At 32.2% G+C, this 25,067-nt stretch overlaps 3 protein-coding genes and 1 pseudogene across 3 annotated transcripts; all 4 read right to left on the bottom strand.

The window, feature by feature from the left end:
• Positions 1–1,784: 1,784 nt before the first annotated feature.
• LOC120580699 (uncharacterized) lies at positions 1,785–3,729 on the bottom strand. The gene is made up of 2 exons (XM_039834772.1): positions 3,714–3,729; positions 1,785–2,186 (listed from the first exon to the last, which is right to left on the bottom strand). Exons 1-2 carry the CDS (start codon positions 3,727–3,729, stop codon positions 1,846–1,848), a joined length of 357 nt encoding a protein of 118 aa, XP_039690706.1. The 3' UTR covers positions 1,785–1,845.
• Positions 2,366–7,959, bottom strand: LOC11426015 (putative disease resistance protein At3g14460; annotated as a pseudogene).
• Positions 7,960–9,996: 2,037 nt separating this feature from the next.
• Positions 9,997–13,132, bottom strand: LOC11423523 (nuclear transcription factor Y subunit B-3). Its single transcript, XM_024784035.1, has 2 exons — positions 13,090–13,132; positions 9,997–11,616 (listed from the first exon to the last, which is right to left on the bottom strand). The coding sequence occupies exons 1-2, from the start codon at positions 13,130–13,132 to the stop codon at positions 11,072–11,074; spliced, it is 588 nt and encodes a 195-aa protein (XP_024639803.1). The 3' UTR covers positions 9,997–11,071.
• Positions 13,133–16,189: 3,057 nt separating this feature from the next.
• On the bottom strand, positions 16,190–24,853 carry LOC11436132 (transcriptional activator DEMETER). Its single transcript, XM_024783162.2, has 19 exons — positions 24,786–24,853; positions 24,311–24,390; positions 21,511–22,473; positions 21,253–21,343; positions 20,768–21,164; positions 20,595–20,674; positions 20,425–20,509; positions 20,249–20,340; positions 20,094–20,162; positions 19,972–20,008; positions 19,812–19,894; positions 18,855–19,319; positions 18,593–18,629; positions 18,452–18,509; positions 18,161–18,249; positions 18,010–18,075; positions 17,804–17,918; positions 16,653–16,691; positions 16,190–16,558 (listed from the first exon to the last, which is right to left on the bottom strand). Exons 1-19 carry the CDS (start codon positions 24,851–24,853, stop codon positions 16,449–16,451), a joined length of 3,024 nt encoding a protein of 1,007 aa, XP_024638930.2. The 3' UTR covers positions 16,190–16,448.
• Between the last annotated feature and the right edge of the window lie 214 nt (positions 24,854–25,067).

Here is a 25,067-nt window from a genome sequence, read left to right as displayed (position 1 = left end):
GAAACAACCGAAAAACAATGTTGAGTATTGAGCCCAGAGAAAAAGATTGAAGCTTAATTTTTTCCACTTAAATTATAAAGTTAATGATATTTTGCACTCAATATATATCATAAAAATATTCGTTTGAAATAAGAATCTATAGATTTTTTACAAGATTTATATTTACGCTTATTAAGCATAAAATGTTTATATACTATTAAATAATTAATTTGGTCAAAACAATATTTCAAGAATATTTATATTTATGGTTAATAATTAAATTGGTCAAAACAATATTAATAAATGTGAAATTTTCTAAAAAAAAAAAAAAAAAAAAACAAGAAGAAGAAACCGAGCCGAAAATTGAACACAAAAAATTCAGGACTCTAAAAGTGAAAGATGATATCTTTAGATAGACTTAAATCATATTTAACACTGAATATAAATATATAATAGTACTTGAGAAACAAAAAGTTTAATTTCAAATTGGAAGTATTGTTTTAGTGAGAGTAGAAAATGAATTAAGGGATTAAAAGTAAAATTCAAATAGTATATATTTATCAGATATATTGGTTATTCAATGAATTAAAAAAATTCTTTACTATTATATACGTGACAAAGCACTATAATATAAAGTAATTTCTAAATAAAAAAGTAATTTTTTTAAATAAAATATTTTTTTTAAAAAATTACATTTTAAATAAAAAAAAGTTATTCTTCTTAAAAAAAAGTAATTCCAAATAAAGTTCTTTTCAAAAAAATCTATCTAAAGTAATTTTTTTTGATAAAAAATTAAATTCGTTTTTAAAGGGCGTCTTTAAATTCATGTTTTTTTAAAAGGCCAATGAATTAATCAAAATTATATTCACGAAATTACCTAATATTTTTAAAGTTGACACTTAAACCTTCCTTTACATGTCCTCGTGAGCTTAGCTCAATTGGTATGAATAATGCATAATATATACAAAAGATATCAATTAAAAAACAACTAGCAGTGGATATTGTCCAAAAATACTAGCTCAATTCATAAAATATGTCGAAATTGTTAGATTAGACATTATGTCGGAGTTCGAATATCCAAATTGTTAGGTTAAAAATATATTATATCAAGAACAAAATATTAAATGCAACATAAATGAAAGATAAAAAAATTTCTTCTCTCAGTCGCCCCGAGACAAACAAATAAAGAGTGAAAGAGAGATGTAGAGATCAACTTTTTCAAACTAAAATGTCAAGATTCTCTCCCCAAATTTAGATGCGCTTCTTACTTTGTTTCGATCTGCCTGTCCACGTCTCTCTCTTGCAACAACTTTCGTTATCTCTCTCATGAAGTAGAAGATCCATATATACATAGGTAGGGGATATGTGATATCACTTTAATTTTTCATTAATCAATTTTCTCAATGCGCTGAATTTATTATTAGATAGTTTGATGAATGTCTTCGTGAGTTTAACTAAGTTGTTAGAAACAGTGGATAATATATGCATGGTTTGGGATTCAAACCCCGACCACCACAAAAAAAAAAAAAAAAAAAAAGATAACTTGATGAATAATTAATCATCAATATTCACATTAGTATGCAATGTACTACGAAAGTAGAATCAAATAATTTCACAAGTGCTTATTATGCTAGTAAATAAAATTATGTAAGAAAATAAAAACAACCTTGGTGCATGAACTAATCCAGAAAAACTCAATAGATTTTTATACATTTTGTCTGAAAGACATTCGAAGATATGAAAACCTAGCAAACTCGCAATAGAGCTTTATCAGTATTATTTAAACTTCATGCAAATATCACAACTCTAGCATTCTCTTACCAATACTGTCATGTACCTCACTTATATATTATCAAAGAAGTGATATCAGTCATCACTATTAAGAAAAGCAAAAACATCAAAGCTTCCATCACTTGAGTTGCCATCACCACCACCACCACCAAGTTCTCTTTCATCATCACCATCTCCTAAAATTGCACCCATTTCTGTTGGGTCGGCAAACATGAAATTCGGATCCAATGGAAAATTATGAGCTTGAAAATCCTGTGGCGGCGGTGGTGGAGGTGGAGGTGGGGGAGCATATTGACCTACACGAGCACCATGACGAAAAAGTTGGATGTAGCGGAAGGAATACCGAGCATAGTCATCAAAGCCCAATTTTTGCATAGTAGCTAACAAATCTTCAGCAGTAATTGTTGTTCTACAATCTAGGTGTTAGCATACCAATGAAATTGATTTAAGATTAGAACAAATTTTGAACATATGCTTTTGTGGATCAGGTTTTAGGATATATAATTATCAGCAAAAGAAGAATATTAAATAATGAAGGAATGCAAGAAGTGTTCAAAGGTATACAGGAATAAGAAACCAGTACAAGCCCCGCATAATTATAGGAAAAATATATATTGACGGACTAAATTGACCAACCCTAACAGCTTCAAGGACTAAAATGCTAAGTCATTCAAATACTCACAAGCAGTCTACCAAACTTAAAAATAGAATCAAAAGCACAACCAACACTAAACTTTACCTATCAGTTGCTGCAATAGAACCAAAACATACGCGTTGATTAAAGTATAAGTCAGGCAATGAGTGATCAATAACACAAGAATTTTGCAATATAAAGTGGTCTATGACCCCCACATAACAGGTTGGCTAGAAGTTCCAAACAATCATATGCAGATTAAAACTCATAAGTTCACCAAAGTCATTTGACTTTTATCTCCATCGGTATTGTTACCCTTCTAGTTTAATGAGTTATCCTTCTAGTTACACAACGAGATGTTTGACAGAATCTTATAATCCTCTCATGATTTATTACCCAAGGTAAACATACATGGGAACTGAATGCCAGCTTCTTGACATATTAAATTAGAAACCATATTCTAATTGAAACGTGGCCCTGCTTAAATAGACCAGGACAGCAGCAATCACTCGTGTTTACTTCAGCAGTCTAGCATTACCACCATGGTCAAATTCCATACCAACATGCAAAATTAAGGACGTCGAAACTTCTGCAATCAATGCAAAGTACTCAAAAATCCCTCAGCATCTCAAAATCTACATCCATAGAATTTAGCAGATCCTTTGGAATCCTCAAACTACCTTCGGAATCCACTCCAAGTGTCTACTGCTTTATTTCATGCGCCAATTCCCCTTGCAGCATCCCATCCAACTATGATAATAAACTTTTTAAGAACCAGTACAAGTTCAAATAAAATACAATTAGATTTTAATTTTCGAGTTAACAATGCCAACAAACCTTGCATCACAGTAGTAGACATCTCAAGCTTTCAAGAGAATCATGGGCCTAGGATATTGTCTACCTGCAAAAGTATGCATTACATTAAATACCAAAAGTTGTTAACAGTTTGTGTACTACAGTTAATATGGTGATTCGATAACTTAAGATTTTCTAATAATTGTTGTGGCCTTGTGGGGAAGGATTCTGCAGTTAGACTGGTTGTCTGGATTGTGGCTCTCTCCTTCACCCCAGATTTTCAATTTCCTTCCCTTACATCATTAATCCACTTGTCTACTAATTAGCATAATACAACTGGCATTGTCTATTTGTTCCATGGAAAAAAAATTCCGAGCAACGTGTAGACAAATTCAAAATGGTGCAACAGCAGAGAAAGCATTTTTATACATATAAAGAGATAAAATGTACAGCATGAGAAAGCATTGTTAGGAGGGTACGAGACATTAAGGGACAGAAAGACATAAGAGCATACCTCTAGAGCCATGCATTATGGACTTTCTTTCATGGAGTGTTACAGCTACATATCTCAGCAGCTGTTTAAAATTGAAATCCTAATTAACCCAAATTGAATATATGGATAATACTAATCCACAATGGCCCACAGCAACTAATGACTAATGAGTATGATATGTTACCAAAAAGGGAAGTGGAATATCCAAATTAGTCTTGTGCGAAGCACCTGATTTCTTCATATTACAAGTCTAAGAGCCTACAACAAAGCTAAAGAACATGTAATGACTGAGTTAAGCAGTAAAAATTATAGAAATTGAAATCATATTTTATCGTAAAATAATGGAAGAAAAATTACCTGTTGAAATCAAAGTTCAAGCTTGCTAAATCCATTTGCCATCAACCATGATGCCTCTGATGAGGGAAATTTTGGGCCAAATTTGCGGGTGTTTCATGCGGCACCTTTCTTCCAACAAAGGACATTCAACAATTTCAAGTTTTATTAGAGAAGGAGGCAGCCTTTCTCCTTCCATAGTCTCCAGCATGGGACAGTCTTCAACTGTTAATTGTTGGAGGGACTTGAGGTGGAGAAGCCCCATGCACTCCAATGTGTGCAGGCTTGAAAAAGTCCATAGATCCAGGGAGGTAAGGGAGGGAGGCAGCAACACAAAACCCTTGCTCGGGAAGGACTCGACACCATCACATGGTCCATAAATTTTAAGTCGGGTAAGCATGTCCATCGAAGTTAGAGATGGATTCCTCAATAATTTCTCACAATTTCCAACACAAAGTGATCTCAAACTACGCGGCATACCCCCTTCTGGAAACATCTCAGTATTTGGGCAATCATACATTTGCACATCGTTTAACTTTGGGAGAAGAGTATTTACATGACAAGGTAATGACTTTAAGTTAAAGCAATTGAAGATGTGCAATTGTTTCAAGTTGGGCGCAGACAATCCTTCTCTTGAGAATGATACAAATTTGGGGCAATCTCTAATTATAATATGAAAGAGATTTTGAAGGATCTTTGAAGCGGAAACATATTCAATGCTTTTACAGTTATTGATTTCGAGAGAGTAGAGGTTTGGAAGGGCCTCCAGTGGGAGGGTTGCGAGAGAATCACACCTATCTATACGAAGATACTTAAATGACTCATGCAGATGGCTTTGCATTGAGAAATCTAGATTTCTAAAATTTATGATGGACAACCTCTCTAAGGATAAGGGTAAAAAATCTCTGGGAAACAAAACTGCAGAGGAACAATCCTCAATCTCCAAATTTTTAATAGATATTGATGGGGTGATGACAATGACTTCAAAGAAGGACTTTGTCACATCTCTTCCTTCGATGGATAACACTTTCAATGAAAGGGGTAGCTCATGCAAGACTACTTTATTGCTTTCAATTATGTATAAATCACGGATGGCATGAGCCCTTGGGAGAGAAGAACCAAGCAAGTTGCATCCATCAATCCTAATTTTTTCCAAAACGGGAAGATGAGATGGAAAATCTCCCTGTAATCTTGGACAATCACGAATCTAAAGAGATTTAAGTACAGGGAAAGAATCATATGAATCTTCGGGATGCTGCCACATTTCCCAACATGGCATGTTACTAAACACCAGACATTCAAGGGAGGGAAAAGGTGTCTCTGAAAACGAATCACCAATCTTGAAAAATTCAGATCCAATAATCTTCAGCATACTCATTCGATAAATTACCAACTTCTTCAGAGAACGTAATTGTCCAAGTGGTGGAAGGATACAACAATTCTGACAATGAGACAGAGATAACTTGGTCAAATTGTGGTAAGAAGGATCTCCAACCCATTCTGGAAATCGCGTGCCCCTGTATCCATCTATACCTAGCTTTTCCAGGTACTTGGCAGGCTGTAACTTGCACAGTATATCCATCTCACTTTGCGAATCTGTAAAATTATTCATTGCATCTAGAGACCATGACAATAGTAATTTCTCAAGGTGCTTGTCCATTATCTTTGCCTCTGATGCTTCAAAGTTGTTGGTCACATTCTCTAACTTCTCAATTGAAAGTGATCCATGAAGATTTGAAAGTGCTCCCAATTCCTTGATCCCTTTCTCTTCAGGCTTGCCCACAACAAAGCAACTCAAATATTGCAAATTTTTTAATTTGCTCATTTCTCCAGTCATCTCTTCTAACCTAGTACCAATGAAACTAAGATGGCGCAAATTTACAAGATTTTGCATGCCATTGGGAAGCCTTTTTAGATAATTACAATAACACAACTTCAACGTTTGTAGATTGTACAGATTACACAATGACTTTGGTAACGTCTTTATAGTTGTTTTAGAGATATCCAAAAAATAACATAAATGGATCAGTTCACCTATTGAATCAGGCAATGCATCAAGATATGGAAAGTGTGAAAATGACAAAACTCTCAAGCACTTCAAATTTGACAAAATGGTGCATGGTGCCTTTTCATTTTTGAATGGAGGATGGTCAAAATTGATTGTCAAAAACGTCCGAAGATGTTTTGCTCGGCCAAAAATATCAAAGTTTTCCGAGATTGGATCAGTGAATGTGCTAAATGATAAATGACGAGTCTTGGTACTAATCTTTGTTTCATTTCCAAGTTCTTCTGTTCTGTAATAGAATTCCCCACCGAGCAACGTGGCTAAATCGTGCACTAGATCATGCATCACAAAACTTTTGTTCTCATTTCCAGAACATTGAAAAAATGACCTTGAAGCTAAGTCATTAAAATATTCATTACCAACTTCTTCTAAAGTCATCCCACTTCTTTTAGGCTGTAAAAGACCTTCGGCCATCCATAACAAGATCAAATTGTCTTTATGAAATTCATAATCCTTAGGATATAAGGAACAATAAACAAAGCAACGTTTCAAATAAGGAAGGAGATAATGATAACTGATTCGGAGTGCTGGAATGATCTTACTCTCATTTTCCCAAATGTTACTATTTAGTATATCATCCCAGTCCTTGAGGTTACGTTTACTTCGCAACAAGCCCCCAAGTGATTGTGCTGCTAAAGGCAATCCCTGACATTTTCTAACAATCTCTTTGCCAATTTTTTGGAGATCCATTTTCTCAAAGGATTCTTCTGGAGGAAGACAGGCATGGTTTGCAAACACGGACCAACAATCTTCTTCAGACAATTGCTCAAGAGAGTAACCTTGAAAAGTTTGTACCATAGAAGCAACTTTTTTAATATGGGTTGTTACAAGAATTTTACTTCCCTTGGTACCATATTGAAGAGGCCTTAAAAGAGAATTCCAAGCATCATAATCCTCGGTCCAGAAATCATCTAAAACAATTAAGAACTTCTTTCCGGACAGTTTTTCCTTCAAATCTAGATGAAGCAACTCTATATTATTTATATTACAAGCACTTCTAGTAACTGCCTCCATGATTGCCTTTGTAACCTTGAATTCATCGAAATGGTCAGAAACACAAGCCCATGCTTGAACATCAAACTTTTGCTTTATATTGTCATGGTTGTACACAGATTGGGCTAAAGTGGTTTTTCCCACCCCACCCATGCCAACTATGGGGATCACACTCACACAAGTCTTATCATCAACATGATCATCATCTAAGAGTAACTTGAGTATGGCTTCTTTGTCTTTATCTCTTCCAAATATGCTAGATTCGCCAGCATCAAGAGAGGTTGATGGGGTTCTCCAAGAAGAGTGGTGGTCACTAGCAATATGTTGAAGACCAAGAATATCTTTGAATTTGAGAATGGATTCAAGTCTAGCGGCGATATTTTCCAACTTACAAAACATATCTCTTTCTTCAAAGTTGAAAAAGCGAGAGAAGTAGTTAAGAGTACTCACCTGCTTCTCCTTGTTCTTCCAAGAAGTAGCAGCAGCTTTAGTAGAGATGTGATCCAAAATGTCATCAGCAACATAGACAGCATCTTTGAGATCATCGAGCCATTTGTTAACAGCAGAGTCTTTGAACTGTTTCTGTTCAGCATCATTCAAGACAGCTTCAACAGCATAAAGAGTGTTCTTCAACCTTTGGATCAAATTGACGTCAACTTTCTTCCCACGTATCAAGTCAATAACCTCAGGAGAAGCAAGCCTGTCAAGGACAACTTCAATGAAAGCTGACAGAAATGCTTCACCAACAGCTACTGCAGCCATGATCAGGATCAAGAAAGGTTCTAGCTAGGTGCACTAAAAGCTTAACTAGTTCGGTTCATTGATATTTCTCATTACAGTAAGACTAAGATAATACAATCCGCTTGTTCTGTGGTTCTAGATATTTTGGAGCAAATATTCATAAATTCATATATTAAAATTATTAAACAATAGGAGTGTATTTAAATGTGTGAAAGGCTCTGGATGTTCACTTTATAATTCTTGAACATATCAAAATTCGTAATACAACTTCAAATGTCTCTTTAAAAGTAATAAATTTTGGTCCTTAAATATTTTTGGTATTAATCTGATAAAAAATTGTTTCACTCATAAATCAAACTCAAGTTTTTCTAAAAAAAAAAAAAATTAGCTGTTGAAGTTTATTAATCACTTGAGTCCAACTCATTGGTTTATTTAGTCCTCAAATATATTATTTGTTATCTTGATCCTCAAATATCTAACATATAATGTATGAGCTCATATGATCAAAATATGCATATTGGATAACAACTTTCTCAGAAGCTTATATCATTTTTTGATAAGTTATTTGAGCTTATCTTATCATCTAGTTTTTTTTGTTTTTTTTGTTTAAGAAGCTAAAAAGCCCACCCAAATTTAATTTATATTTTGTTACGATAATTTATCATATTTAGTTTAAAAATACTCTTATATTTGATTACAAAATATTTTGATAAACATATGTAGTACATTTTTAAACCTCGAGTTTGTAAAATTAAGCAGTTTTAGACCACTCGTTGACTAATCATCTAATATTCAATGGGTGATGCTTATATGTCATTGATATAAATGACTAGTCCAATATATTTAGAGTTTAGAAATGATGTTTGTACAACCTTTTTAAAAAATAATTGTATAAATATCATTTCTCATTTATAGATTTATAGTTGATGTTTACTTTGGTATAAGACTTGGTTGACGTAGATGAGTACTTTGGTACTATGACATTATTTTGTGGTTACTCCAACTCTACGAACATTTGGATAAAATAGAAAAAGATTTCTTTCAATTTAATAAGAGGTTTTCTATTCGAATCCAACTCTAACCTTTGAGTAGAATTGATTTTGAGACTAAAACCAATTTTAGGACCACGACCAGAAACCAAACATAACTCATGGATTTTCGTTTAAGCAACCCACTTCTATTTTCAGGTTTGTATCAACAGATATTTTATGGTATACTTTCAGATGTTACATTTCTTAGGATAATTTGATATTAATATGAAGTTGTCTTGTTGTTGGATTTTCTTGCTGAAGCTACTGGATTTTGTTGTTGAAGCAATGCGCTGAATTTATTTGAGAATGTTACATGTGAAGCTTTAGTTACATACTGCTATATTAGTCTACTTTTTATTTTATCCCCAAAACTTATAATCTTGAGTACACATTAATTAGTGGTTTCTAATGCTATGTTAATCATTATGCTCATATATTATTAGATAGTTTGATGAAGGTTTAATGATGTGATTAGTCCTTGTAATTAGGCGTCATTTAAAAATTCGTCCCTGTAATTGCTAATCCTTGCAATTTAGCCTTGCAATTGTTAATCATTTAAAATTTGGTCCTTGGACCAACTTAATCACTACCACGTCACTAATTTGATGAGGTGGCAATCACTGTCACACATGAAATTCCAATTTTGCCCTTAAGAAGATGACAAAATATTGAAGAAAGAATTGGAAACTCAGGGGTAAATTTGGAATTTCATGTGGCGTGGCAGTGATTAAGTGGGGAGAGGGACGAAATTTTAAATGATTAACAATTGCAAGGCTAAATTGCCAGGATTAGCAATTACAGGGACAAATTTTTAAACGACCTCTAATTGCAAGGACTAATCACATCATTAAGCCTTTGATGAATTAAGAATCAATATTCACATTAGTACGCAATAAACAAAAAGTAAATTTTTAGAGTTATTAAATAACTAATGTATTTGGTTAATTCATACTTTTTTTATGTATTTTCCAACACATTATATAGATCAGATACATTAATTGTTCAATGAACCTAAAAGATTGTTTTTTAAGTATAAATGTGATCGCACAGAGTACCAAAGTACAAATCCTCATCATTCCTAATTGTGGACTTCATCACTATCACTATAGTATGTATTTTTTTTATTTTTTTTTTGTCAAGCAGTCTAGTGGCTAGTGGCTAGAGCTCACACAATTTAATTGTAGAGAAGTGGGGTGTCTGGGGTTCGAACCCCAGCCCCTGCATATAAAATGCAATATCCCTATCAACTGAGTTAAGTTCACGGGAATCTATAGTATGTATTCTTATACACCAATTAATGCAAGTTTTTTCTTCTTTGCTGGGATTCAACAGACGGTTTTAAATATCTTCCCCCACTTCAGTATAGCTATAAATTTGTGCTCTTTGGAGATCTTTCAATAGACATGTGTATTTAATGACATTAAAATCTAATCTAAATTTTCTACTTGTTCCCTCATGTAATTCCAGGCAGTGGCGGATCATTGTATGAACACATGATCCATATCATAATACAGGGCTTATTGCATAAACAATTAACATATAAGTGCTTATATTTAGGCTATTTCTAATCTATAACAAAAGATAACATGGAGTTAAATTTATAAGTTGTTTTCATAAACTATCATGAGGAGCTTATGAAAAAGAATAGATAAAAACAACTCATAGACATGTTATTAACTGTTTCTATAAACTCCTTCAAATAATTTCACAAGTGCTTATGCTAGTAAAAAAAATATATGTAAGCAAATGAAAATAACCTTGGTGCATGAACTAATCCAAGAAAAACTCAATAAATGTTTATAGAGAAACAAGAGCCTGTTTGAAACACTTCTCAAAAACTCTTTTTTAGTTTTCAAAAACTTGAAAATTAAAAAAAAATTTGCTAAACTATTTTAAAAATTTACTGTTATGGAAACTGTTTTGAATTTTTTAGTTTTGAGGACTAAAACTAAAACATGTAAAAGGATAACTATTGCGAAAAGAGAACTTGCATATTTCAAAAACTGAAAACAAAAACTATTTCAAACAGGCTCTTACATTTTGTTTGTGAGACATCAATTCAACAATTTCAAAGACAAGAAAACCTAGCAAACTAGCAATAATACTCTCATCACTACATTTTGTACCTTATCAGTATTATTTAAACTTCATGCAAATTTCACAACTCTAGCATTGTCTTTCCAATACTGCCATGTACATCACTTAAGGAAATGATATTAGTCATCATTATTAAGAAAAGCCATAACATCAAAGCTTCCATCACTTGAGTTGCCATCACCACCACCACCACCAAGTTCTCTATCCTCATCATCATCATCTCCTAAAATTGCACCCATTTCTGTTGGGTCGGTAAGCACGGAATTTGGATCCAATGGAAAATTATGAGCTTGAAAATCCTGTGGCGGCGGTGGTGGAGGTGGAGGTGGGGGAGCATATTGACCTACACGAGCACCATGACGAAAAAGTTGGATGTAGCGGAAGGAATATTGAGCATAGTCATCAAAGCCCAATTTTTGCATAGTAGCTAACAAATCTTCAGCAGTAATTGTTGTTCTACAATCTAACTTGCAATAATGGTTAGCCTCAGCGGTAACAAAGCTAATAAATTCAGCTGCATATTTCACCATAATTTCCTTGCTTTCATCGGTTATCTTTGCATGTCTTGGTAGAGCTTTTTTCATCAATCTATGCACATTCGCAATGGGAAAGGCTCTTGAAAATTCTTCTTGCACCCTCGAACTAGCTGGTTGCACTCCATCCTCTAACATCACCACAATAGTAGTTATTATTATATATAATTGGCGTGAAGCAGCAGTTATATAATTTTTTTCAAAATCCAAACATAAATGCTTGCTAGCTATAAATAATAGCACTATTTGTTTTACTAATATGTTTCTTTTCATGAACTTCATTAAACAGTTTGAGTATAGTATGTGTATAATCAATGAGAGTGAGAGAAAATTAAACACTTAGTCAGAAATAGGTGTTTTTAAAAGGTATATATACCAAAAAAAGGTTTATATGCATGGTAATGCAAAAAGACTCCAACTATGCAAAGAGCTTGTGGACAAAAAGAACTTGAGGACAAAAATGGACCTCGCATACATTGGGAAAAGAAAATGTGCATGGCAGATACGTACAACAATCCCAATTATGGCATGGAAAAAAATAAAGTATATTATGCTTTTTTCATGTGTAACGTAAAACTCTTCTAAGAAAACTCATTGAAATTGAATCGTGGTCGGTGCAACACATTTATATTATTGTATAATGGTTTACATTAGAAAGGAGAAATGACTTGCCAGAAAATAAATATCAAAACTAAAACATTATTATGCATCATGAGTGTATTATATTGCATGATAACAAGAAAGGTACAATCTCATCTTGCTAAAAAGATAGTATAATTTCTAGGTGAATTTAACTTTTTATTTACAAAAAATTAAAAATAGATCATATCAAGAGCAAAATATTTAATGAAACATAAATAAAAGATAAAAAAAAAATTCTTCTCTCGGTCTCTCTGAGACGGAAAAACAAAAGTGAAAGAGATAGAAACAACAATAGTTTCAAACTAAAATTTCAAGATTCTCTCCTCGTATTTCGATGCGCTCCATACTTTGTCTTGATTTGCCTCTCCGTATCTATATCTTTTACAACAATTTTTGTTATCTCTCTCTATCTCTTTCATGAAGCAAAAGATCCATAATATACATATGTAGGGGAGGGATACATGATATCACTTTAATTTTTCATCAATCAATTTTCTCATAAAACATAAGTAGTTAAACACCCACAATGACTATTGTTCCTAGAATAAAATTAAAACACATACATGCTTGGGAGGGAGTGAGAGAGAATTAAGACCATAGTCATCAGATGAAGATAGAGCAAATGACTTACATTTGAAGTTTATTTTTCAATTCAATTTTTAAATTCAAAATGTGAATCACTAGTCTTTATCCAATGACTTTTATATCCTGACTAGATTTACTTTGTGATTATTAATGAAATTTGAGGAAGGAAAGGATGTTAAGAGAACGGAATTGAAATTCAAAACTCAAAGAAAGTTACACACACATAACGGGGGTGAAGAAACGTTGTAAATTATCTGATCTTTTTTCAATGACTTTTAAGTACTGAATTGTAAAAATGAAAACACATATTATATTTTTCATAAAACAAAAACACATTATGTTTTACAAATTTAAATCTTTGGAAGTGAAGTGCTTACTTGAACTTGACTCTCTAGGATGATCTGGACCATCAGAAGCCATGATATTCGTTCTTGAACAGAAGACACAAAGATTGAGATGTATATTTGCTTCTTGAATGGACAATGGTTTTAGTGAACTCGACTTATATATATATAGAATGAGTAGATATCTAAGTTGGTTCTTGAAAATATAGTTATATCAATATAGTCCCCCATTTATCAATATTCTAAAATATGACCTCAAAATTTATATTCAATATTAAATATTTCAAAGCACTATATTCAACTTTCCATTTATTACCTCTAAAAAAAAAATTGTCAAGAGAAAAAAAAAAACTTTAAATTTATGATAGTAGAAAACATACAAATTGTTAATAAAAATATTTTACTATAAAGATGAATCTCTTTCTTCTAATTATTATATTTCTAATATGTTTTTAGGTTCGATCCCCCTGGTGCCAATTTTGGTGGGCAATTTTATATAAAGCTTTGCTCTGTATTAAACGGACCCCGTAAGTGGATGGTAGGATTAGTCCCTTCTAATAATAGTTGGTTATTGAATTGGATACCGAGTTTTAAAAAAAAAAAAAATATGTCTATTAAAATTTTAAACTACATTAATTTCAAAATGGATGAATTAAGAAAAATAATCGTCACTGTGCATTTAACGAATTATTTAAGGACATCTAAGAATTTGTTTATTTTTATTTAAGGACTAAACAGACGTTAACATCATATTTGGTACAAACTTCTTTAAAGATACATCCTCTTAGATACAGTATAAACAAAACAAATGCATGCATGTATTTAATTGAAAATTGAAACAAATACATATATTTGATTTTTGTTTATATTTCATTCTAAAGAGAGTATAATACTACTTTTTTCCCTAAAAAAACTACTTTTTTTTATTCACACCCTACCAAAACAATCTTAATCATGGATATGAGTCTAAGCTTAATTTCAAGTCACAAGATCTTTATATGTTGAAGTTTTTGGATGATATAATACCATACATATAACAAGATGTATGATACCAGATTATAATGAACTTTAAAAATCTATTTTTAGAAGCAAGTGTAGTGACATACACAAATAGACAGTCGGAAAATCAACGTTGTATAATATATATTAGTCTTAAAGAGTAACTCAGATCTTTTTAACGAGAATTAGTGCGCATTAGAAACATGAACACATTTCTTTCTCCTGAGATGGAAAATGATGTCATCATAAAATTAAAATGGGTTAACCTTTTCACAATCATGTCATCCTCAAATTCAACTGGGACATTAATTTAAATTGTTTTCTTTAGGGAGTGAGGATCATAAGAAATTTTTTTAGGTTGACAGAGAGTCTATTTGTTTGAGAAAGGAGTATGGAGGTTTTGGGATTAGGCCAATGAGGGAGTTTAATATTGCTCGTTTGGGTAAGTGGTATTTGAGGATGGTGTTGAAGGATGGTGGTGGATAGAGGGGGATTGTGGTTAAGTGTGTTTCGGTGTGTTATAGTGTAGAGGGGGATCATGTGAAGGAGGGTGGTAGGAATGAGTCTGTTTGATGGAAGGAGTTAATACGTATTCGTAATGATGTTGGTTTAAAGGTGGGGGCGAATTGGTTTGAGGAGAATTTACGAGAGGTTGGTAATGGGGAAAATACACAAGTTGTTTGATTTGTCTGAAAATCAGTGATTGACAGTTAGGGATATGCTATCTTTAAGTTGGGGTGAGGGTGGTGAGACGCGGAAGTGGCGACATAGGTTGTTGGTGTGGAAGGAGGATATGGTAGGATAGTATAGGTTTTACTTCACACTGTGTCATTGCAGGTCGGTAATGAGGATCAGTGGCTCTGGAAATTGGACCCGGTTGCAGGGTACTCAGTTCGTGGTGCATACCGTCTTCTCACTAGTCAGGAGCCGCAACAATTTACAAATGTGTCGGAATTCATTTGACATAAAGACATCCCATTAAAGGTTTATTTGTTTGTTTGGCGGCTACTCCGTAATAGGTTGCCCACCAAAGATAATTTATCTAGGTGAGGCATCATCCCCACTAACTCACAACTTTGTGTTAGGGGTTGTGGTAATCCTGAATCAACAAATCGTTTGTTTTTGGCTTCTAATTTTTCAGTTCGTTTTGGTATCTTATGCATAAATGGCTTGATATTTCTTCGATTGATCAGGTTGATATTTTGGATCATTTGGTTTAGTTTGGCAACTTAGCAGGTGTTACAAAATCTCGGCGTTCCATAATGCATGCATTTAATTTCGTTTTCTTGCACTTGAGTAATATGGAAGGAAATGAACAACTTGATATTTAACAATAACAAAAGCTCAACTCATTAGTTGTTGGATAAAATTAAGTTTTTTTTTTTTTTTTTTTGTGGCTGAAGGAAAAATATGTTAATATATATTTTGGTTAGCATAGTTGGTGGCTTAGCCTTTTTGTGTGTTTGAGCATTGGATAATTTTCTACCTTTTTGTTTTGTTCGGATTGTTTATTGTAAAACTTCGGTGTTCTACTCTAACATGTCTTGTGTTAGGGAGAATGCTTTCTTACTGGTATTATAATTCATTTTAGTTTGTTAAAAAAAACGAATACACCATTTGCCTCAGATATTAGTCGTCTATCAATATGGAAGGAAGTTGCAGGCATGGTATTTAATTAGTATGTCAAGTTAACCAGCACTAACAATAAAGTATAGCATGGGCCAAAGACACAACCATACATCAAATAATGTTGCCATAGCAATTCAAGAAATTATAATAAGATGGCTGCTCACCCAGAGTTTCTGCTTAGACCGTCTACGGTGGTGATATCTAAACACATAGGCATAAATATATTATCATTTATTAAATTATAAATGAGTTATATATACATGTGAGATCCATTAAAAAATTTAAAAATAGATTCTTTATTTTAATATTCTTCATTTTCCAAGAAGGAAACATGCACTACTGGTTCGACCACATCAACCTCATTATTTTTCCACATTTTGCTGCAATATAAAGGTTTGCAACGTAGAAATTTAAAAATTATATCACAAGAAGGAAATTTTCAACTTTCAACATTAACTATTAGTCATTTGTTTCAAAGTAGTAGTCATTCATAGACCAAGTCATACATCACAAAGCAAACAAACACACTTACTTGTGGCCAAACATAATTAGATACCAATTATAGTTATACCAAAAACGTTATTGCCACGCATAATTTTGGATGCCACAAAACTGTATCACTGTAGTGAGTGTATCCCATAGATACATCAAGTCAAAATACGAACAAGGCTAGTGAATGAAATGCATCAAGAAAAAAAAAAATTACATAGTAAAAGAATCATGATATTAAGTGCTGGCATGAATCACTTGTAACTCATTTTGCATCACATTTTGTTTGTCTTCCGAACTCTGAGTGTTGTGTTGCGATGCAATATAGATGATATAGGTCTTGGAGCTCCTGTGTTTGTATCAATTGCTCTCACACAAATGAACCCTATAAAACATAAAAACATAAATGAACATTATATATTGTGCTCTTACCATCAAGTGAAATTATACATTAATCAAGTGACATATTGTTTTCTTACCTTTGCAAAAGAAGTCTTTAATTTCTTCCATTGACAAACCTACATTGGTATTTGATAGAATAGTTATTATTTGCACTATGATAAAGTAAAACAATTCTAGCCGTTTCTTTTTAATATTAGTTTTTTAGGAAAATGTTAATAAGTGTCCTAATGTTTTGTTTGGAAGTTTGGAGGGGAAGGGAAGAGATGGCTTTGGGGGTGGGAAATATAGAGAGAAATAGAAAAAATCTTTCACATTTTTTTGAAATAGTATTTTTCTAGAAAATGATAAACTAATGCATATGATTCAAATATTTTTAATCTTAAAAATATTATAACAACATAGATTAAATTTGAAGAATTCATATAAACCCTTCAAAATTCTCTTCTAGTACAATTGTTTAGTTCCTCAAAATGGGGAGAACCCCCCCCCCAAAAAAAAAAAAATCTTCTTCTCCTAATGTTTTCTATTTCTTCCACTTGCTCCTTCCTTTTTTTTCAAAACCCTCTCCTTCTTTCCCCTCCAAACTCACACACAAGGCTTAAGGATCATCAATTTTAAAAGTTAAAATAATGTTACTTTCAATACAAATCTTCCTCCTTTAGGTCCTTAACAAGTGTCTTTATAACTTCAATAGTAGAATTACCAAAAATAGATTGGTCTGGTGGCCGGTTCATTATCCCGTACTTTTGGTTGGATCATGTCTTAAAAAGCTAGCCCAAATACAATTGGATTTTTTCGACCTTGATCCATTTGACCGCTCTACTTGTTACAAGAGTTTTTTTTATTACTACTCATCTATTATTACTTTTGATTATGAAAGTTCAAAGTGACAATGATTCTTGTTCTGTCAAAAATAATTTTAACTATTCATTGCATAGAGAAAAATAAATAAAATTAAACAGTAAATGGTTTCACATGAAAAAGACAAATAATTTTATTTTAATGGATAAAACTTTGGTGTATTTTTTTAGGTGTTTTTTGTATGGTTCTAAACTAAATTACCCATGAATCAATTATTATTTATTTTAAAATTTATTATAGCAAAAAAAATTGTATTTTTGATAATAATCATATGAAAAGCACCTAAAAAAATGCACATAAGTTTTTTTTCTTAATTAATTTTCTTTATGTACTCCAAAGTGTATCATAGTGTATGATGTTCATTTACCTCTCGTCATTGATGATGCCCCAGTACCAAAATATGCTATCTGTTTCTTTAGACTCCATATCCATTTTCTAGGAACATGAATTGGTTTTTTCATTGAAGCATAATCAGCAAAAACCTACAAGAGAAAAAAGATATTACAGCAAGTATCTTTCAAGACATTATGTACTTTATGATCCAAATATGCAATAGAAGTTTTATTTAGTCACCTCATTAACTTGAAAGTATGTTCCATTCAGAGGAAAACGGGCTCTCATTGCAGTTCGGCATGGTATCTGTTTCATAAAATGTTAAATCTTGTAGCCCTTTTATTTGTAAAAAGTTGGGATTCACAAATAATAGTTTCATATTTTCACTCACCAGAAGTGTTCCAGGAACTGTTTCAGTCTGACTACTCTCTTCCTCATGCAAGTCAGTCTTGCTTGATTCGCCCGAGCTTTCTAATTCGGCTTTTTAAGAATACAAAAAAAAAAAATAGGTATTTGAGTTTAATACTTTCTTAAAACAGAACTTTATCATTACCTTTTAGAAGAAAAAATGTGTCCCTAAAGACAAGCTCTCTTTCAAATAACCAGATGTATTTAATCTTTTTTTCTCAACATAAACATAACCAACTCTACTAATTAATGATTATAAACACAGAAGGAGTACCTGGTCGCCATACAACCAGAAGATAAGGGGATGGATCATCATGTTCTCGTGAAGGATACTATAAACAAAAGTTAGAAATATGAACTAATATAACTTTCATGTGTATAAAAAAGCTTACTTTGTGATTATTTTGACACCTACCTCAGCTAGAAGAGGGTGATTATCCGTGAGGACATAACTGAACAGATTAAGGAAAAATGCATAAGTCTTGGCATATAAAGTAGCAAGTAATTTCTTTAAATTTGAAATATCTATTTGTTGTTAAAATGTTTTCTCAAAAATTAAACAAAACTTCATTTCCAAACACTTGAAGTAGTGAATTTGTTCTAGTATCGTTATTGCATAAATAAATACAATAAACAAGGGAATATAACATAAGAATATAGGAAAGTGAGAAACTTACACTGTGCGCTCAGTTTTCAAGCGACTAGCATTTTTCATTTTTGATAAATGACTGTTTGTAGCATTTGGATGAAATGCAACTAAAGATTGTGAAGCATTTACGCCATGGTCAAACTCTTCAAAAGAATTACCATACATTGGCAGACATGATGATGATTCTTGACTACTGATGTTAAATGTTGGAATATCCTCAATATCTTCTTCATCACTCTCAATATCTTCTTCGTCACTCTCAATATCTTCTTCATCACTCTCATAAGTATAATCATGGTAAATCTCTTCATCATCGTCAATCAATTCAGGTGATGCGGGCATCTCAACTATAGGTTCACATTCTTTACTTTCTTTAGTAAATAATGTTGATGTAGAATTGCTCCAATAATCAGAGTATGGGAAACAATGATCCATTTGGGTTGCTACAATTGATTGATCTGTGGTTGATTTTGGTGGTAAGGCGAGTTTTGTCCTGCATATACATATATATTACCACATTTTGATATTGCATAGTCTAATTATACCAAAGTCAATAATTAATTGGGAGGGAGTAAATGGAAACAATTAACAAGGTAGTGTTTTTTATAGGGGCTTTTCGCCTTAATTAAGTGGTTTGGTTGCGGTGATCTTGTAAGAGTTGGGTAGATGTTACGCTTATAGGCGGCATCTTTGTTGTTCTTTTTTCACCGCCTCTTCGCGAGTTTCAGTTTTAAGAAATTTTTTCCGATTCAAAAAAAAAATAAAAAATTAATGCTTTTAAATATAGATAAAGTTGATGCTTACAATTGTCTCTTAAAGCTTTTTGTGGTAGGTTTAGACAGTATACAATTTAATCACCGGAGGACCACCGCTTTTAATATATATATATATATATATATATACTTAAGTTGTTGATTTCCCTCTTCCATTAACAAATAAAGTCATTGCATATTCTCCAAATTTAATAAATAAATGCAACACATACCTTGCAAGAGAACTTGCATAATATTTACACCCGTCCTTCATCGGACAAGCATTGCAATTTGGGTTTCTCTTAGTGCAAAAAACCTGCAGAACATTTTAAGATAATTTTGATTTTCTTAATGGAAATGTAAAAATATATTATTTTGAAAGTTAATATGTACCTTTCCAAAGGTTATCAACTGATAATGCAATTCATACCTATACAAGACAACATATATGTTTAAGATATATATATTAGCCAAATACAAGGCTCAAATAAATTAAAAGGATGACAGGTAGTTACAATGTTTGATGATCAAGTTTGCATAGTCTTGGCCAAAGATATTGTTGAATTTTGATTGGATCCGGAAACCTGTTTCAAAACAAAATGGTTAATTAATGAATAGTGTTATAAAATAAAATAAAATAAAATAAAAACTTTATGGGAGTACGTCTTACTTCTCTAAATTATGTATTTGAATTGATTCTGGTAATGGTTGCAGGGGGACCCATCCCAATCGTACAACAATTCGTCCAACATTTACATCCACCTTTCAAAAGTAAAAAAATATATTTATCTAACAAAAATAGTTTCATTCATTAAAACAAGAATTTGTGTCTACTTATATTCTTACCGGAAAAGAAATATGTTGAAGAGTTAAAAGCCTTAAACATTCCACACTTTTCAAACCCAATCCAAATATGCTCAAAAAATATTCCCTATAAAATGAACATTTTGCTTGATTAAAAAAAAACTCATCTGGATGCCTAATATAGACATAGTCACATAGATGATTATACTTACTTTGCTTCATTTGGTGGTATATCTTTTAACCATTCTAAATTCATGCTTCCATGGTTAACCATAAATCCCTTCAATGCAACCTACAAATATATAATGTACGTACTAATTATAATTATCTCAATAATAACATGTCAAAAGTTATATATATATATTATTATTAACTACAAACTAACCTGAATTTTATAAGCAATTATGTTTTGTTGACCACGCTTTTTAATAGCTGCAGCAACTTCATTAACATTTGCATCTCTTACTGCTTCCCAATCAACAGAGTCCGCATGATCAATGTGTTGATCACTTTTAGAGTGGATTTTTCTTAGTGTTTCCCAATGTTGCATTTTCTTTTCTAGTATTTTCTTTTCCAGCATTTCTTTTTCCTCCTGTTTCTTACTCTTCTTTTTATTGTCTGTTTGTTTCCTCCTACTAGGAGGAGAATTTGAGTTCCTCTCTATGAAAGATTCGTTAGCTTTCTGAGCTTCCATTTTTTTATCCGATAAAACCATGTTTTTGCTTTGCTCACCGCTAACTAATTTCACAGGGAACCTCGCAGCAAGTGACATAAATGCAGAGCTTTGAAAAGAAGAGAGAGTATTAATATTCAACACCACAAAAAAAAAATGGGTAAATTAATTAATTAATTATATATATTTAACTTTACCTTGACAAATGGTCAGACACATTTTGAGTTAAGAAAACTCCACCCACGGAATCCAAAACTGAGCCTTTCCATGGTAAGAATCGTCTATCACCTACAAAGTTTATTAATCTAATTGTACTCAAAACATTTAAAAAACAACAATGATTTTATAAAAGGTTGGCTTCATTTTAATTTGAACATATATTAAAGGTAATTCAAACAATGGAAGCTTCCTGATGCTAATAATAGAATATGAAGTCAATTGAGATGAAAATATACCTTGAACAGTATGCACTTGATCTAAGAATGATATAACCATTTTATGGTAGAGTTTTCTTATCATCTCCCAATACCTCCTCTTATGTTCATCATTCTCTTCATGTTTGTTTTCAACAACGAGTAAATTCCATACTCGTAATGTCTCTTCGTCAAGCATTACTTCAACTTCTGCTGATGGTCGATTATAAAGAACTAATTCCCCTGACTTTTTGCGGACATCTCTCTTATTTTTCTTTCGATGCATTTTTTTCTTCAAGGAAATAATTTTCTTGATTAAAGATCTCATTTTTCGGCTGGTTGTAGAATTTCCTTCTGCCCAAAATTGTGTCCAACATTTTCTCTTCGTAACAAAACTTTTTGATCTCTGGCCCTTTGCAAACGGGGGCAAGAGTTTTACCAAACTTATTCTTTCTCTTCTAACTCTTTTCCTTTTACACATTATTGGAAAATTTTGTCCAATTCTCCTACTCTCAACTAGACATAAACCTGACAATGAAGACATTTTCTGATAACTTTGTACCGAATTGTATACGATGCCAGATTCATTAGTTATAGTTGAATTTTCAAATCCACCCTGATAAACCTTTGAATCTTTGAAATATTCCAAAAATGGGAAAGAGATGGAATCTCCATCATCGACAAATAATGGCTTTTGACACTCAGGAATCTTGGCAGTCTTTCTAACATAACTTTTCCTCTGTTTCGGAGTTGAAGGTTTTGGAGTGTTGTTGTCATGAGTGTTGGCGGTCTTTCTAACATAACTTTTCCTCTGCTTCGGAGTTGATGGTTTTGGAGTGCCGTTGCTTCCGGGATGGAATTTCTTTAATTTCTCTGGATACGGAGACACCACTTTAGGTTGATATTTCTTCCTTTTGGCTGTTTTTTGCGGCTGATCATTAACATCATTTTGGCTATTCTTCCTTTTTTTATTTAAAGACCCTAGTGGATATAATTCAACATCTTCTGTATAGTCATGAAAGGTTAGAGTATTCAATTAAATATTTTAATTATAAACAGAGATTATCAATAGTTTATGTATCAACTATAGACAAGTCAAAAATTCTCATTTTTCAATGATTAATTTAAAAATATTTCGAGTTGCAAAGTATAGCTACTAACATGTAAACATAAGAATAAAAAAAATTGTATCAGTCCTTGCATGGATAAGAAAGAGCGTGAAGATTTTAACATAAAATAATCCTCTTATTGTGTTCTATACTTGAATATATGTTATGTTATCTCAAATAGGAAGCTCTTGAGATACTTGTTATATCTAGTGTAGAGTTTAAATTGAAAACTAATATAACTACTAGCTTACTATTTTTTTTTTATTTGTAAACTAAGGTATCCACGCACAGCTACCGTGAGTATTTTTTTTGGATGAGTGAGATTCATTTAAAGAGTTGACATATTCCATCATATATTTTTCCATACACATTGACTAGATACCAAACCTAACCAATGTAGTCATAGTAAAAAAATATGAATCTTAATACATATAGTAAAATCCTACCAATTTCATATATAATATTCATATAAAAGAACAAAAAGTAAAAATAAAAAACCTTCAAATAGCACCCAAAAATTCTTAATAAAACTCAAACTTAGGTTTATAATTCATAACATTATGTCTAACAAAGTCATAAATGTCACATGGCCTTCATCATAATCATAAGTCACTCAAGTCTAGGTCTTTTCATTATTTAGTTTTTGAAGAAAACTAAACCAATTGCAAATTGAACCGAACCACAAAAACTGTTTGTGAAAATTGAACCAAATTGCAATTTTTTCACATGATTTCGAAGCTAAGCTGATTTTTACGGATATAAATTTTTGTATTTTGTTCAAAATCCAAACACTTAAGGTAAATTTAGGGATCCTTTAATATTAATCCGATCCAATTGAGAATTCTCCAATTTTTAACAATTTTAATAAAATATTAATTTTGCTCTCCACTTTTTATTACTTATTAAACAACCACTTTATTATTATAAAAATTTATTTTTTCCTAAAGATAATAAAGGTATATTTAAACTATTTTTTCAGAGGTTTATATTAAACACGCCTAACAAATCTATGACCTTAAAAATTGATTCACTTTCCATTAATTTATTGTTCGGATTCAACCTAGAAGAACTTGTAACTTCGTGTGGCTAATTTTATAAGAAAAAATCATTGGCTATTAATATTGTTCTAATTAACACCACTACTTCATATAGTAATTGCCATATAAAACTGCCTCATAAAGTGATTAGTGTCTAGTGTCTAGTATCCTGATATATGGTAATTGCAATAGCATGAGCTTTTACATTTGGGTTTAGCTAATGAGCGAACTAATCAAATTCATCAAGGACCACAAGTAAAGAAATTATTCATTCAAAAGAGTTAGATATTTTAATTTTCAACACATTAATCCCATAAATTTGTATAAAAACTTATTATTTAAGGTCCTTATGTGCTATTACCCTTCAAAATTAAGGAGGCAAAAGCTTCAGTTTAGATAATTACGTATAAAGAGGAAATCCACTTGAAACAATCTATGGGATATGAATTAACGATAGCATGTTGATATGTTCCTTCTAACGTGTAAAGCATAAAGTTCATGAATTAGTTCTCAATTTTCAACAAATATTTACGGAAGGTTCACAGTTGGCCAAGGTTGACCGTTTTGTGGGTTAAATATTCTTTTACATCAGGCTTGGCTTCATTGCTCTCATATTAATTTCTACAACATTAATAATGATACTCTTGCAATATTCAGGAGGCATAGATGTGAGCATAGAGAGAGAAAAAAAATTACCTTGAGACGAAACATCAGGCATCTGATCTTCATCGTTGAACAAATTGTTGTCAGAGCTACTCATTTTGTTGTGTACTCCACTACATCAATAGTTTACTTCATCATTATTAAAATTGGAATTAGGGTTTCTAGAAAAGATATGTTTATGAAATATAGGTTTATATAAGAAGTTTGATGTAAAACCCTAGAATAGTTTGGTTTGTTGCGGCGACGGCGTGAATTTGTTGGGAATGAGTCGTCTTTCAAAAAGAAAAATAAATTGATGGGAAAGGATGGTGATAATTATCCACGCTAGTTTCCTTAAAAAAATATTATTCACTCGCTAGTTTGTTCAATTCCTCCCCCCCGTTTTTTTTTTTTTTTTTTTGGGAAAGAGGCTTAAAAAAAAACTAAGAAAATTTAGTCTCATACATCTCTCGTCAGACGTCAGTCTGCAGCGGCAGAAGCAAACCCTTTGGTGGTTCCAAAAACTCACGCCAATTCAGAACTTGCAGCTCCTAGTTTGGCCATGAAACCAGCAGACGAATTTGTCTTCTCCCTCATAGAATACTTTAACTGGACCTCCAACTCCTTTACAATAAATAATAATGTCAAGGATTCACCATGGTTGAAACTAAAAGAAGAGCCAGAGTCGAGTTAGCAAATCACATCCCTATATCCTCTTTCCCATGTTGCTTTCAAGTCTAAAATGCTTTAATATATTTGCACAGTACCCCCGTTGCAGGTACTATTTGTCTATTTGTTTGTATCTGTGAAA

Source organism: Medicago truncatula, chromosome 5, assembly GCF_003473485.1.
Source record: "Medicago truncatula cultivar Jemalong A17 chromosome 5, MtrunA17r5.0-ANR, whole genome shotgun sequence".
In the NCBI taxonomy this organism is placed as follows: domain Eukaryota; kingdom Viridiplantae; phylum Streptophyta; class Magnoliopsida; order Fabales; family Fabaceae; genus Medicago; species Medicago truncatula.
Note: the sequence above shows the minus strand (reverse complement) of the source record. Positions and strands in the feature narration are given on the sequence as shown.

Coding starts and splice junctions, on each gene's coding strand:
- LOC11423523 (XM_024784035.1), bottom strand. CDS start 13,132: ATGGCTTCTGATGGTCCAGATCATCCTAGAGAGTCAAGTTCAA. Junction 11,617..13,089: donor TCCTAGAGAGTCAAGTTCAA/GTAAGCACTTCA, acceptor TGGTGATGTTAG/AGGATGGAGTGCAACCAGCT.
- LOC11436132 (XM_024783162.2), bottom strand. CDS start 24,853: ATGAGGGAGAAGACAAATTCGTCTGCTGGTTTCATGGCCAAACTAGGA. Junction 22,474..24,310: donor GCCTGATGTTTCGTCTCAAG/GTAATTTTTTTT, acceptor ATGACTATACAG/AAGATGTTGAATTATATCCA. Junction 21,165..21,252: donor GTGTCTGACCATTTGTCAAG/GTAAAGTTAAAT, acceptor TTCTTTTCAAAG/CTCTGCATTTATGTCACTTG.